Genomic DNA, 15050 nt, shown 5'->3' on the forward strand with positions numbered 1-15050 from the left:
GAGGTCGACCCTAAGCCCCCTTACGTGTGGGGTGCCACAGGGGTCGGTCCTCTCGCCACTCCTGTTCAACACATATATGAAGCCGTTGGGTGAGATCATCCGTGGTTTTGGGGTGGGATATCATCTGTACGCTGATGATACTCAGCTGTACATTTCCACCCCGAACCACCCCAACGAGGCCGTCGAAGTGATGTCCCGATGTGTGGAGGCCGTACGGGTCTGGATGGATGACAACCGACTCAAACTCAACCCCTCCAAGATGGAGTGGCTGTGGGTACCGGCTCCCCGGTTCAGCCAATTAATTCCATCCTTGGCCATCGGGGGCGTTCAACTTGCCCCCGTGGAGCGGGCGCGCAATTTGGGCATCCTCCTGGATGCCCGGCTGTCCATGAATGACCATGTGACAGCCGTGGCAAGGGGGGCGTTCCACCAGGTTCGCCTGGTGCGCCAATTGCGCCCCCTACTGGACCGGGACGCCTTACGCACAGTTACTCACGCCCTGGTGACGTCCCGCTTGGACTACTGTAACGCTCTCTACATGGGGCTTCCCTTGAAATGCACCTGGAGGCTACAGCTGGTCCAGAACGCAGCCGCGCGGGTAATTATGGGGAGTACTAGGTACTCCCATGTGACACCTTTCCTGCGCGAGCTGCACTGGCTTCCTGTGGTCTATCGGGTGCGTTTCAAGGTTTTGATAACTATCTTTAAAGCGCTCCATGGCTCAGGACCTAGTTACTTGCGGGATCGTATTCTGCCCCATACATCCCTGCGACCAATTCGCTCGCACAGAGAAGGACTCCTCCAGGTACCGTCCACCAGACAGTGTCGAGGGGCGGCGCCTAGGAGTAGAGCCTTCTCTGTGGCGGGCCCAGCCCTGTGGAATGACCTCCCTCCGGATATCAGGACTACGTCTGACCTCCGTTCCTTCCGAGTTAAGCTCAAGACCCACCTATTCCAAGTAGCTGGCCTGGCTCAACCATGATCTAACTATATCGCTCCTGACGGGTTTTTATTAGTATAATTCAATTGAATTTATTTATTGGGATTTTTAAATATTGTGACTTTTTAATTGTTTTACAGTTATCAGCCTACCTCCTCCTTGTATACGTCTTATATACGTCCTTGTCATATGTATGTCCTGTCCAGATTTGTATTGTACTTTGTATTCTATTTGTTTATTGTACGCCGCCCCGAGTCCTTCAGGAGAGGGTGCAGCTTAGAAATAAATAATCTATTCTATTCTATTCTAATTATTTCTTATGCTGGAATTCAATATATATTGGGTTCAAACTTACTTATGTTTATAGGAATTAAGTAAATACAGTACTCAACTTATAACCATATTTGGGACCAGAGTTTCCATTGCTAAACAAGGTGGTTGTTAAGTTAGTTGTGTCCACTTTTATGACTCATTGCAGTTAAATGAATCTCCCAGGCATTAATTGAATCTGGCTTCCCCCATTGATTTTGCTTGTCTGCAGAACTGAAGAAGCTTCTTGGATGAGAAGCAAAATGTTTTCAAGGAAAATACCAAGAAGGTCCAGTTGCCTTTTGAAAAGCACCTTTGGGACAACCGTGACCTGGATGGTTAAGAATCTGCATAGACATGGCGATATGGCTATCTGCAAAAGCAACATCTAATCCAGAAACATGTTTCTTTGGAAGCCTATTTTATGTATGAAAATCAGATCTTTCTTCACAGATGGACAATCCTTTTGGAACCAGAGGCTGAAAACAATTTTGGGAGGATGAGGCTACATTGGACACAATGATAACACAAAGTGAACACAACCAAAATATTCTGTTTTCTGGAGAATAGACTTAGGGAATCATTATTTAAGGCTTAACTTATGTTAGCCAATTATTTTGGAGGTTCAAACTATTTAGAATGATAACCTTGGAGGTTTGGAAGTTGGATTGTGAACCTATAACCTCAATTGCATACCTCATCTTTGAACATATTAGTAAAATTGTAAACAAACTACTAGTCCTATTTATATATGTGCAATCATACAATTAAAATTATTCATAGCAGAAACTGCTCTTTCAGCAGTTGTAATGTGTCTTTAGAAATCAGCACATTAGATGAATGTAAAGCTATGATTTTTAATTGTACACCGCCCAGAGTTACTCTGTGAATAAGATGGGTGGTCTCTAAATTTGATACATAAAATAGATAAATAAAAATGTAGGGAAAGGGAAATCAAAAGTGAAATTTCCTCTACACACATTTCCAATGCTTAGACATAGGGATGGTTTGAGGATTATAAAAAAGTGCAGTGAAACCCTGGGAGCAGGGCTGCTGTGTCCCTCCATGCAAATTCAAATTGCATAGCTTGATTAAACTGAATATTGATATTGGAAAGAGATTCAAAAATATTTAGGGTGGATATCGGTTTATTACTTATTATGGATAATATCATCTCAGGTTTGTATTTTTAAAATGGATCCATTAGTGCAAAAAGAGATGGAGCCTTCACACTAAAACATATATAAAAGACATTCACTTAATTTCTATTAATTTGTCTAGGCTTGTCCACAAATAATTGGCACATTATCTAGACATATTAAGATACAATATCCAATCATCTGAACCATTAAACAAAATAGATACATTAAAAGATGCGGCCATAGACAAAGGGAGTACATTCATGTTAAAATTTCAATCATGGGTCCAATAATTCATTGAAACATCCTGTTGGTAAAGCAAAAATAATACTAAACTCCAAAGTGGCCACAGACATAAAGGCCTCTATGGCTGAAATAAAAATACAGTTCATTATTTTTTACAACTGCTATTATGTTTACTGCAGGGTGCTATCCAATTGAACTCATTAATTCAGCAATTATGTTGGAGAGGGGAAAAGAGCCTTAGGGTTTGAGTTGCATTCAAACTGCCTACTAAGACTCCTTGACTTCTATCTAGCATCCTTAAAATGAGAAGTGCAAGAAAAGGAATTCAGACATGCATGTTTCACATACTGATAAAAAATCCCTGAGACAAAGGAAGTGAAACAAGAGAGAAGACCATGTGTTTAAAAAAGGAAAACAGCAGGAGACCACTTACAGTGGGGAAAATAGTTTATATACTATCGTTTTCATTATTTTACTACTTTTCTATTCTACTACTATTCATTGACAGGTTAAAGATGACATTTTATATGTCAGTACAATTGCAAACAATCCATTTGCTATGGATTCTGTAGGAACCACCATCCGTCCGGGGAGAGGGGGCGGTCTAGAAATTTAATATATTATTATTATTATTATTATTATTATTATTATTATTATTATTATTATTATTATTATTATTATTATTATTATTATTATTATTATTATTTGCAGGTAAAAATTTCAAAAGGGCATTTAGATACAAGCTAGTTTTGAACAATGTCTTAATTAAATGTACGTCAGGAATAACTTCTCATATTCATGATGTGCTAGCATTAATATTTGTAATCAGCTACTTTTATTTAAATAGTAACTTACATACTCCATCATCGCACTAGGTACTATCAAGGTACATATTCTGCTAGGTCCCAACTCAACTGGTGTTTTTTTTTAGCAAAAATCAAGAAACTAAAAGCATATGAAGGATCTGCGTCAGTGGTGGGTTCCTACTGATTCGGTGGTTCAGCTGAACCACTGGTGGTTTGGCAGCCTGGGTCATTGGAACTGGCAGCGACCCAGGCCTGCCATGCCCCTGAACCGGTTCTCCTGGCGGTGCCTTGTTTTTGGCTTCTGCGCATGCACAGAATAACTTTTATTGTACTGCGCATGCATGCACAGTGCCCATCAAGCCTGTGTACATGCTGCACACCCATGAGCGAACCAGCCATAGTGGCTGCTGGAATCCACCCCTGATCTGCATCAGTTCCAAATCCAATCTGGATCTTTGTGTTCCTGTATTATTTAGCTAGCTAAACTAGTTAATTTGAGAACTGATCTGATATATGTATTTGAAATGACATTCAAGCGTTTACTTAAAGTGGTTTGGTTCTGAAGAGCTTGTTGATAACCATTTGCAATTATTCCTTTTTGCGGCATCTCCCAGTTTCTGATCTTCAGGTTTTTCGAGGGAAAGAGAGTTGAAAGCCTTTTCATATCTACCTCATACAAACCTCTGAAATGTGTTGGCTTGGAGGTTTTTTTTTTTTTTTGAAGCATATGATTGTACAGATGCATGCAACATGAAGAAAAGGCATGGATGTAGAGAGGGTTGAAAACAACTGATTTTATTTCCCTTTCCCATGGAATGAGAATGAGGGGATTAATGTGACTACAGGCCCTGCAATACCTAAGGGAAGAGATGTGATGCCAGCAGGAGTGAAATTGGTGGCAATATCAATTAATTATGCAAATTAATAATGGGTGCAATTAAAGCTTTCCTTAAAATGTTTGAGGTTATGAGAAACGCCGGATATAGTGATCAACCACGGTCATTTTTAATGAATTGGTTTTTAACCACAGTATAATAGACTTACATATAATTCAGAAGATTGCAAATTGAATAGCATAATGAATATATTTTCATTGTTATTATAAAACACACCTCATGAATAGTTCACTTTGGGGTCACAAATAATTTTCTAACTTGATCAGATAGACAAATGATCTTACCTCTTATTTTGAACTACTGCAGTTAGTTTATTCTTTGAAACATCAGAATTGTTAAAGTTTATGTTACCTATTTGCATATCTTATTGTAGTTTGCATTAAGCTAAGTAATTTAATCTGATAGACATGTGGGATGTACAATACCCTATATTGCTGCATTTTTTTGTCAAATGCATTGAAATCAAAGTAGCAGTGATATCTATAATACTAAAATAAATTACTTACTCTGGGGAAGATTCTGGAGTTAAATTGGACATCTCTTCTGGTGTAGGTACTATATACATATCCAAACAAAGAGAAACAGAAAAATGGAAAAGAAAAGAAGGAAATGAAGTCTCCTTTACTCCATGAATATTACTCAAGCATTTGTGATTGTCTCAATTTCTAATAATCTATGCTTTAAATTCATCCCAATGCTGCACTTAAATTTAACTAACTTGAATAATTAACTTAGTTCTTATAAATAATATATTGGTGCTGATTTCCTCAAGAAACTCAACATACTTATGTTGATGGTATTATGTACAAGAGGCTCTAATATGCAGACAACTAAAATTTAGTGCATGATATATATGGGAAGATTACAGTTAGTCCTTGATTTATGACCACAATTGAGCCCAAAATTTATGTTGCTAAGTGAGAAATTTATTAAGTGAGTTTTGCCCCATTTTATAACTTTTATTTTCACATTTGTTAACTGAATCACTACAGTTGTTGAATTAGTAACACGATTGTTAAGTCAATCTGGTTTCCCCATTGACTTTGACTTATCAGAAAGTTGCAAAAAGTCATCACATGACCCCAGGACACTGCAATTGTCATAAATGTGAACCAGTTGTTAAGCATCCCAATATAAATCACATGACCCTGGAGATGCTGCAATGGTCATAAGTGTGAAAAATGGTCATAACTCACTTTTTTCAGTGCCATTGTAACTTTGAATGGTCACTAAATGAACTGTTGTAAGTCAGGGACTACCTGTACTTGTTAGAAATTGTATATTATTCCTGCTTTCCCTTGAAACCGAAGTAATCTCAAAACAGACAATATTTCAGTGCAGAACAAGCAAAGATAGAAATGAGTCAGTGAGGAATTCCCTATGCACTTAGTTAAACCAGTATTAGATTGGAAAATGTGAGACTTCATTGATAGGACATGCTTTTCCTATTTGCATATGAACCTAGAAAAACAACAGTTGTGTACTTTCATAAATTGAAGTAACCCTGGGGCCCTGGCAGATTTAGTACTTTACCTAAAGACTAGTGCGTCATGTGACATGGAAGTAAACTGAAAAATGAACTTCCCATTACCTTGTATGGTTCACAGGAAATTATTATTACCATCATTAAATAAGTTCATCCCAATGCTGCATTTAAATTTAACTAACTTGAATAATTAACTTAGTTCTTAGAAATAATATATTGGTGCTGATTCCCTCAAGAAACTCAACATACTTATGTTGATTGTATTATGTACAAGAGGCTCTAATATGCAGACAATTAAAATTTAGTGCATGGTATATATGGAATACTGTAGGTATGTGTCATTTAGCAAAATTATTTGAAATTGTCAGTTATTTTTCAGATCAAAATGGTATCATGATTAACAAGCACCAACTAAATCATGAATCACACAAAAAATTATGGATCATTTACCTTTGTTCTGAAAAGAACTTGCCGTACTGGGTCAATGTGTAATGAATGTTATGTGAATTCCACTATGTGTAAAAAAAATATTAGGCTGGAGGTTTATTCTCCTTCGTTTAAGGGCCTTTATGAAAGGTAATAATTCTTCACTTAATTATGATCCTTCTGGGCCATATAAGGGCTATGCTTGTTCAATTATATGTCTCTCTTGAATTTCAGTGCCTTAATAATAATTAAGGAAACCTCCAAGCATTAGTAAACTTGTTTTAAAAAGCAGTGTTTCACCATATTCAACAGTGTTCACTGTTCACAAACACAACCATTTCAATCTGATTTTGGGGGGACATTTTACAGTGCAATTGGGTTGGTTTTTTTTATTGTTTCTACACGATTCTTAAATGAAAGAAAACTCAATGTAAAACAAATATAACAAGCTTCTAATTTTGGCCAGAATGTATTTACCAAAATTTCAATTCTCTTTCTCTAATGGGCATTTTGAATCCTTCATGAACTGCAGTATTATCATATGCTGTAAATTAAAACTTTCATCTTTTTCAACCACATTCATTGACTGCCTTCAATCTGCTTATGTCTGGGAATACAACTCAGCTCTTGATTTTTGAAGTCTTGAGTCTGTGATTGTGAAAAATCAGTCTAAGACGTGACTAAATGAATCCAATTTTGCTAAAGAGTTTTCCTATTGTGCAAAAAGTCATTTATCAAATAAGCACTGACTTTTAAAAAACAGAAATGTGTTCAAGACAAATGTTCTTACACTAATTCACATACTATTTCTCAATTAAAACCTGGGTCAGAAAGCAGTAACTTAAACACAGTAGTTCAAGAGAAAAACTAAGTGGGAATTTACAAATTAGTCCTAAAGCAAGTACCAATATCAAAGATGCAAGCAGACTCTACAGGATGGTGATACCAGATAGTATTGTCATTCTACCACATTTGTAATATTAAAATAATTTGGCACATAATCTTTTATATAGATATACAGGGACAAAAAGCTTAAAGTAAAATTTCCATATAATTCATTTAGATATCTTTGCTCCCTTGAGATGATAATGCAAGTGGAGTGCAACTTGCATATTTTGGAAAAAGAAACCCAACAGCACATGATTGCCATCAGTCTATTGTTAGTTCCAGTTTCTCAGTTGGCTCTATTTTCTTTCAAGCATCACAACAGAACTAAAATTTAACCCAGATTATACTTGTGTTTTTTTTAAAGGTTGATTTTTCATTCTCAGGGTCAGAAAAAAAATCAGAAATTGAGTATGATTATTGGGACATACTTGCAAAACTACAGGAAGGTCATTATTTGAATAGCAACAAATGTGGCATAGCCAAGTAGTAATAAGGGAAGTTTCATTTTTCCTGTCAATGCTTCATATCATTTTCATCTATTAACCAACCCTTCTTTACATTCTTTTAGACTTTTACTTGTCAGTCTTAAATTGCCATGGTTTTGGAAGATTTGTACCTTGCAATTTCCTGCGATGAAATCGAGGCGATCCCAGAAAGCTGTTCTTGATTGAGTTGAGCCGTGTTCTCCAGGGCATTCCTCCAATGCTGGGGCTGGATGGTGGCGTAGGGTTGGGTGTGCCCGCTGGGCTCTCCTTTGGCGTATGGACAGGTGTCCCCTTGGGGGTAGGGAGGGGACTGCCCCTTGGAGAGGGGTGAGGGGTAACCTGTATGATGGGGATAGATTTGGTGCTTGGGTCAGTACTGCAAGGGAGCAACCTAACCGGAGACATAGGGTTGGTTGGCACCGTCAAAACAGCCAGTTGTGGGTTACACCCAGAAACAGGTGGACGACCCTGAGTATTTTGTGCAGGGATATTCTGGGATGGAGGGACAATAATATTATTAGAAGGGAGTGGATTAGATTTGGTAGACTGAAGTGGTTTTTCAGCCAATTTGCTCTTGGAAGGCAAAGTTTGTGTCCTTGGGTTGGGTTGAAGTGCTGGCTTTGGTTGCAGAACATGTCCAGGTCTGGAAGTGTTCCTACAAGCATCGGAGTCCAGGGAGGGTTGGGGGCGGGGAGTGACAGGGAGATCAGGAATCTGAGGGGGGATGAAAAATTTTCTGAGAGGCTACAAGACACATACAGAGTGAATATCCATGCACATCAAGCAAAACAACACATACATACGCACACATACATCCCATGGGTGAATAGAGAAAAAAAGCCCATTTCAGTTGCAATTGTGCACATTACAAAGAGATGTGAGTTATGGCGATGAGGGTAAAGGAGGTGGGGTTAAGGGTTTGCAAAGAAACAAAACACAAACACAAACAAAAAAAACATGCAGTTAGCTGGGAATACAGCATAATCAAAAAAACAGCAATAGCGGTAGTGAAAACAATTTTGTCACAAGCTTTATCATATTAACCAACCATGTGTCAGCAAAGAAAAATCACACAGCAAAAACAAATATGGAGGAAAACAAACTAAAAATAACAGGGTAGGAAGAACCAGGGAAGCTGTGCAGAGAAAAAACTACTATAGTGGGGAATATCTGTAGCTCAGGTGTAGGATGAGGATGAAGGCTCACTCTCTGAGCTTGTGGGTTGGTTTCCAAACATTTCATTACCAGGCTAGGTAACATCTTCAGTGGAGTTTAAGGGATGTCAATGTCAGTGTTCTTCTGTTGATAAGGGAACACTGACATCCCTAAACTTTGCTGAAGATGTTACCTAGCCTGGCAACGAAACGTTCGGAAACCAACCCACAAGCTCTGAGAATGAACCTTCACCCTCAAAAACTACCATACCCCTGAGCTGGTCTGTATCTCACAGGGAGAGAAGGACAAGGTTGAAGGGAGGTGAGGACGGGGAAGGAGGACCATTCAAACCACAGCAACAACCAGCTTGTAGGTATATAGGCTGAGTTTGCCCTCTCCCAGATCAAAATGTCTACTACAACCAAACACAGCAGGGAAAGGCAGATAAAAAATAATACATGTGCAACAGGTAGTAATAAAGGCCCACAAATTACTACATTTATGATTTCTGCTCATTTCTTTCAAAGGGACACCATTTGTGTGTGTGCATGCGTGTATGTATGTGTGTGTGTGCATGCAAAAGAAAGAGAATTATTCTTGCAGATCCTTTCCATTCCTCCTTGACCTTCTACCCAGAGAAAATAATTTAATTTTCTATGTCAGGCTTCTGAATAGGAATTCTTCAGAGAAACACGGTGTTTAATTATGAATCCCCACAATGATCAACAAATCAGATTTGCTCAAATATTCCTATTTTCATTGGATAATCAAGCATTCTAATATTTGGATCTGGTTATAAACAAAAAATAAAGTGATAGTAACCACCAGTCGCTATAAATGAAACAAAAAAGGAAACTGTGCTATTAAAAAACAAAGTGAAACTGAGAGAACATTAGAGATTATGAATTAATATAAAATATGCTAAGATACTTCAAAATACAAACTGACATATTTCTAACTGCTTTAATCAATAGGATCATTAAACGGAGTTTGAAACATCAAAGCAAAAACCCTGTTTTTGACCATTTTATACGTGAAAATTGTAACTGTAATTGAAAATTTGCAACTGAAAATTCAAAAAAAAATTAAATTGAAAATTGTAACAATACTTGAATATTGCACACTCATATAAATGCATTTTCTATAATTTTGGTGGTCAAAGCTTAAGCTATTTGAGAAGTTACAACTGCATAGAATTATAATCTAACTATTTTTGTGCATAATATGAGGGCAAATGGAGACAAATTGATTCAATTAACTAGTCTGGAATTTGGCAGAAGGAAAGTAATTCTATAGTTTTTTCTTCATTATTCAGCTGGTTTTTAATTATGATATACTATTGGATAAGCAAAAGGATCTGGAAATAGAACGGGCCACTTTGCAGTTATTCCATTCATATTCCTCATAATTCTGATGGAAATACTTGGGCAGAATTGCTCCTATGAACAGAAGTCACTACATGTAGACATTTTCCATTTCAAATCATAACCTGTTGAGTAGCTTGTGCTGCTCAGCTCTTCTACTCTACACTTAGATCTTTGGAGTAACTACATTTAATTTACTATGCTTCAGTCATTATGATGAATTGGCATAAATCAAAAGGGGCATTATAAGATCAGGTCTTCCCAGAAACTGAAAATCTGGTCCAAGACTAGACCGCACATTTCTATATTAAATTAAATGGCATTGTTCTTTCAAATTGAAATTGTGCAATGGGAGGTTTCAGAACCAAAATTTCAGGGATTAACTATAAATCAGAAAGTCAGCAAAACCAAGAAAGCCCTGTAATACAAGAGAAGCTCTCAAATATTGTTCAATATCAAGCGCATTACAGTTTCATGCTCTAGGAACTTCTCTCTTTTTCTATCCTACTCATTAAGTTCTTCAAAATGATGTATCTGTTTCATTGATCTGGGACCGTATGTATTTTTTAAAAAAAAAACTATCAAAAAAAGTGGCTAGCTTATAACTTCTCATCAAACAAGAATGATCTACATATGACCATCCAATTTGCCATTAACCTCAAGTCCATAATTGCTTTTCTGTAATGGGTTTGTAATACTTGAAAAGACAACTGCTACTGATTAAGAAGGAAGTCCTTGGCTTGCTAAATGATGAAAAAGGGCAAGGTAGCTTTGCAAGAGAGAATCCCCAGTTCTCCCCAGGGATATTCTATGGTCTCCAATTATACAATCTCTTCTTCTTCCTATGTTGTTCTTCTTGAATGTTTCAGTTGCTTTCATTTTCACACTAACAATTTCCTAACCCAATTTCATATGATTCCTGTGCTGACTAGATTTCATTGTTTTTCAAAGACTGTTCAGCTGTGCTTTTCAGTCCCAAAGTAGCTCTAATTTTTATGGTTCAGTGCCTCATGCTGAATTTGCAATGAGTAGCAGATGTTCTTCTCATCATGCCATAATCTCTCCAACAGTATTTTATAACTGCCACCATGCTAGGAAATAAAGCTACTTTAGGTAACAACAATAGAAGTAGTGAGTAAGGCAGGCACAAATTAAACAATGTAATGCTAAAGAATGCATGAACAAAAGTGCTTTCACACATGAGTGTATCTGTAAAAAATAATTACATTTTGGCTCTCTTTCTCTCTCCGTTCATAAGATATACAATATACTATATATACAAATACTGCAACTTTTTTTTATTGCTTTACATTTTCTGGATGACAAAGCCACCCCTGAAACTATGGGGAAATGTTATTACACTTTCCCTAACTCAAATGAAGATTATTAAAATTATGCCCTCCGAACAATTTCACTTACCCTTGGACTACTGAGAGGGCTGGTAGATAAGCCAGATGAAGCTCCACTGATTGAACGAGACCTAAGTAGACACAAAGTCAAAATAAAATCCTGAGAAATCCCTGTCAAAAACACATTGCACAGGGTAGCTATTGCTACATTTAATCTCCATAGGTTCATGCCTCTATAAAGAAACCTCATATAGATCTCACATATGCTTTTCAAAGAGTACTTATCCACAAAGAAAGACAACTTTATTTTGATTGAAGATCTGCATAAAATGACATAAAAGTTCATAGATGAATAAAATTCTTGCAGTACTACTAAGCTATCTAAATGATAAAATATGCTCCATAAAATATCAGAATGTAAAATCATAAATAATAAAGTGGTTTGACTATAGGTCCATTATTAATCAGAAATTCAGTATCGATTTAAGTTTAATAAAAAAAGAATAAAAAATTACTACAGGGCAGACAAAATGTTTTAACAGTGCTAAGTTTTTTATAAATAAAAAATAAGAATTATTTACTAAATGATAGACCCACAAACGCCAGCTAAACACATGTAGACATTTGTGATCTGAAGCCACTCAAAATCAGGTAGGATAACAATTAAATGGTGATTAGATAATATTCAAAATACCAATCCACAAAGATGGCCTAGCTGGTATTTAATGTCCTACTTTACATGATATTGCAGAGTTTACAAGAAGCAAAATAGGAAGAATATTAATTCTTCTGAACTTAGCAGTGGTGAGTTCCTAACCGGTTTACTACTGGTTCACTGAGAGGGCATTTTTATATTAATTACATATTAATAATATCACACAAATTTTATAAACGGAGCATTAAAGCTTCACATGTAAAAATGCTAAAAACAAAAAGCCTCAGATTGAGAGGCTTTTTTTCCCCCTGGCTGAAACTGAGATAATGTAGAAGAAATACAAACTGTATAAAATGAGGAAAGTTATAAATGATCACTTCCTTGGATCTAATTTGTATGGCACTGGATTATTTTATTGCCAAATTGGGGGGGGGGGGGAGGAGGAAATGGACGTTAAGTTATTTTCATTGAACAAAACAAAGTACCGGTAACTAACAGAGAGAGGTCAAGGGAGTAGAATGGTTGAGGTTTGTGCATACAAGCAGATCATGCATGCAAATTTAAAACAGTTATTTTATATACTTGCACAGCCCATTTTTCAACCAAAGACTTATATTTATGTAGCTGCCTCTTCTGCATATGAAATTATTATGGAAACTGCTTATTTCCTACAACTTGGCAAAGTTGTTTCCCAAAACTGGCAGAGAATTACTCTCATAGGAAACATGCCTCTAAATCAAAATCCTTCTCTTCCATAAAATGATCTTGCAGGGGAAAAGAAATCACCATATAGCAGCCAAATGTCCGAACAACTGTCTTTGCAACTTAAAGGACATATCCAAGGGGTTGTATGTGTGTGTTTGGGCCTCTCTCTCTCTCTTTGCAAAGTGATTTTATATGGGAGAAGGGAAGATTAGCGCTTATCAATGTAGTGCTTTTATTTGAAATCCTTCTCTTCCCCAAGGCATCAATTATTCTATAAACTGCCTGCAATGGTATGAAAGGAGGGTTGTTTTGACACCCCATAAAACTTAAGGAAAAGCTATTATTAGCTGCTCATTGAGGTGAATGCTTTCAGGGGAACTTTAGGTTTGTCATGTGGACGGGATGAAGAACAGCCTACAGAGCCACCAGGCATAATTTCAAGGTGAATTATGTAATCATGAGAAATCTTCTCTTGTAAGAAGGGAGAAACTTTGACCTGGAGATCAATGTATCCAGTATACCACATTCTCTCCCATGTATATAAATCTGGGAAATTGTGTGGGGAGGCAATAAGAAATATTGCTATGTACACATGTCAAAAAATAATGGTTAAAAAAAATAAAAGAGATAAAGTTTGGAGCAGACAGTCAATAAAATTATCAGGGGGGTGCAGAGGAAAGATGAAAAAGGAGAAAGGCAAAATGTTTCTAAGTCTTCCAACCGTGCGAATCCAAATACATCATGATAAGAAAGAAAGAAAGAAAGAAAGAAAGAAAGAAAGGAAAGAAAGAAAGAAAGAAAGAAAGAAAGAAAGAAAGAAAGAAAGAAAGAGGATGCGGGAGGAAAAGCCTCCCCACCCCATGTGTCTGTTTGTGTATGTGCATGTGTGTATGTGTTTATGTATGCATATGTGAGAGAGAGATTTACAAAATGGTCTTTTTTCTTTTGGAGGTGTGGGGAGGGGCTTGCAAAATGAAAGAACCCACAAAACTGTTCTGCCAAAATTTACAGCTTTGAAATTATGGAGAGGATTGTATTTGTTAGTATTTATCAGACCCATATATTGGCTGTTCATCCTGGCTGAATAAATAAAGAGTTGTGTCAATTAATCTGTATTTAGCTACATATAAATGGTACATCAAACCTTAATTGACTCAAAGCTTATTTATAAAATAACCTCTGAACTGATCCAGGAATAAAATTTCAGTTCAGTGCCTGAAAACAAATAGCTATAATGAAGAAAATATGGATTTTACTCTTCACTAGATGAAGAGTAAAATCTATATTTTCTTCATGTATATTTTCTTCTAGGTACCACATAGCTGTAATGAAGAAAATATAGATTTTACTTTTCATCTAGTGCTATATAACAATGACATTTATAATTTCAAATGGAATATGACTCTCTGCTTGTTTCCCATCAGGCAGAATTAAGACCAGTTTAAATAAAACTGGGGCGAGACCTTTCTCATGAAAGTGGCCTAAAGCAACATTTGGATGAAAGAACACCGATGCTGTGGATTGATAGAAATCCTGTTTTTCAACAACTCCACATGGTAATCTATTACCACACTCGGTAATCATACTGGGTGAACAAAAGGAAGAACAAGACAGCAATCTAGTCTGAGGAAAGGCCCTTCCCTCAGGGCCAGACTGATACAATTATAGAAAAAGAAATAGCCATTTCCATGTAACTTTTTCTAATCTCCAGTGGCCTTTAGGTTCATCACAAGATCAGCCTTTCTCAAATGATTTTGATCATGCCCATTTCTTACAATCAATAGACACATTTAATCTCTGTGGATGAAAACAAAAACATTTGTCATTTTATTCCTTTTACACTTTTTGCAAATCCTTTGGAGAAGTTCTTTAAGAAGGGAGTGAAAGACCCCCTACAAATAGGATGCACCAAACGCCAATAAACATCATCTTTTCAAAGACTCAGGGCAGCCCCTGTCTATTTTGTTTGGACAGGTGTGTTCATGCCTAAAAGATGCCTAAAAGATGAATTGGGGTTATATACAGCACCTTGATGCTTCGAGCATCATATTCAGAATGTTAATTATTACTGTCCAAAAGAGCCCTTCAAATGATTCACAGGTACAACCCGTATTATTTCCTCTAATGCACTCTGGCGAACCGTGCAGTGTGATATCAATATTTTATTAGTACAAGTTTATGACAGAACTCCACTGTTGATA

General features: G+C 36.8%; 1 protein-coding gene across 2 annotated transcripts in view; it reads right to left on the reverse strand.

The window, feature by feature from the left end:
* The window catches only part of BRSK2 (BR serine/threonine kinase 2), a 486050-nt gene that overhangs the window by 40870 nt on the left and 430130 nt on the right, over nucleotides 1-15050 (reverse strand). For both annotated transcript variants that reach the window (XM_081938190.1, XM_081938191.1), the window contains exons 13-15: nucleotides 11560-11620; nucleotides 7753-7960; nucleotides 4843-4891 (exon numbers count right to left, since the gene is read on the reverse strand). In XM_081938190.1, coding sequence (XP_081794316.1) covers nucleotides 4843-4891; nucleotides 7753-7960; nucleotides 11560-11620 — 318 coding nt within the window. The remainder of the gene's footprint in view (nucleotides 1-4842; nucleotides 4892-7752; nucleotides 7961-11559; nucleotides 11621-15050) is intronic.

Source organism: Natrix helvetica (genome assembly GCF_964273705.1).
Source record: "Natrix helvetica genome assembly, chromosome: 1".
Classification (NCBI taxonomy): domain Eukaryota; kingdom Metazoa; phylum Chordata; class Lepidosauria; order Squamata; family Natricidae; genus Natrix; species Natrix helvetica.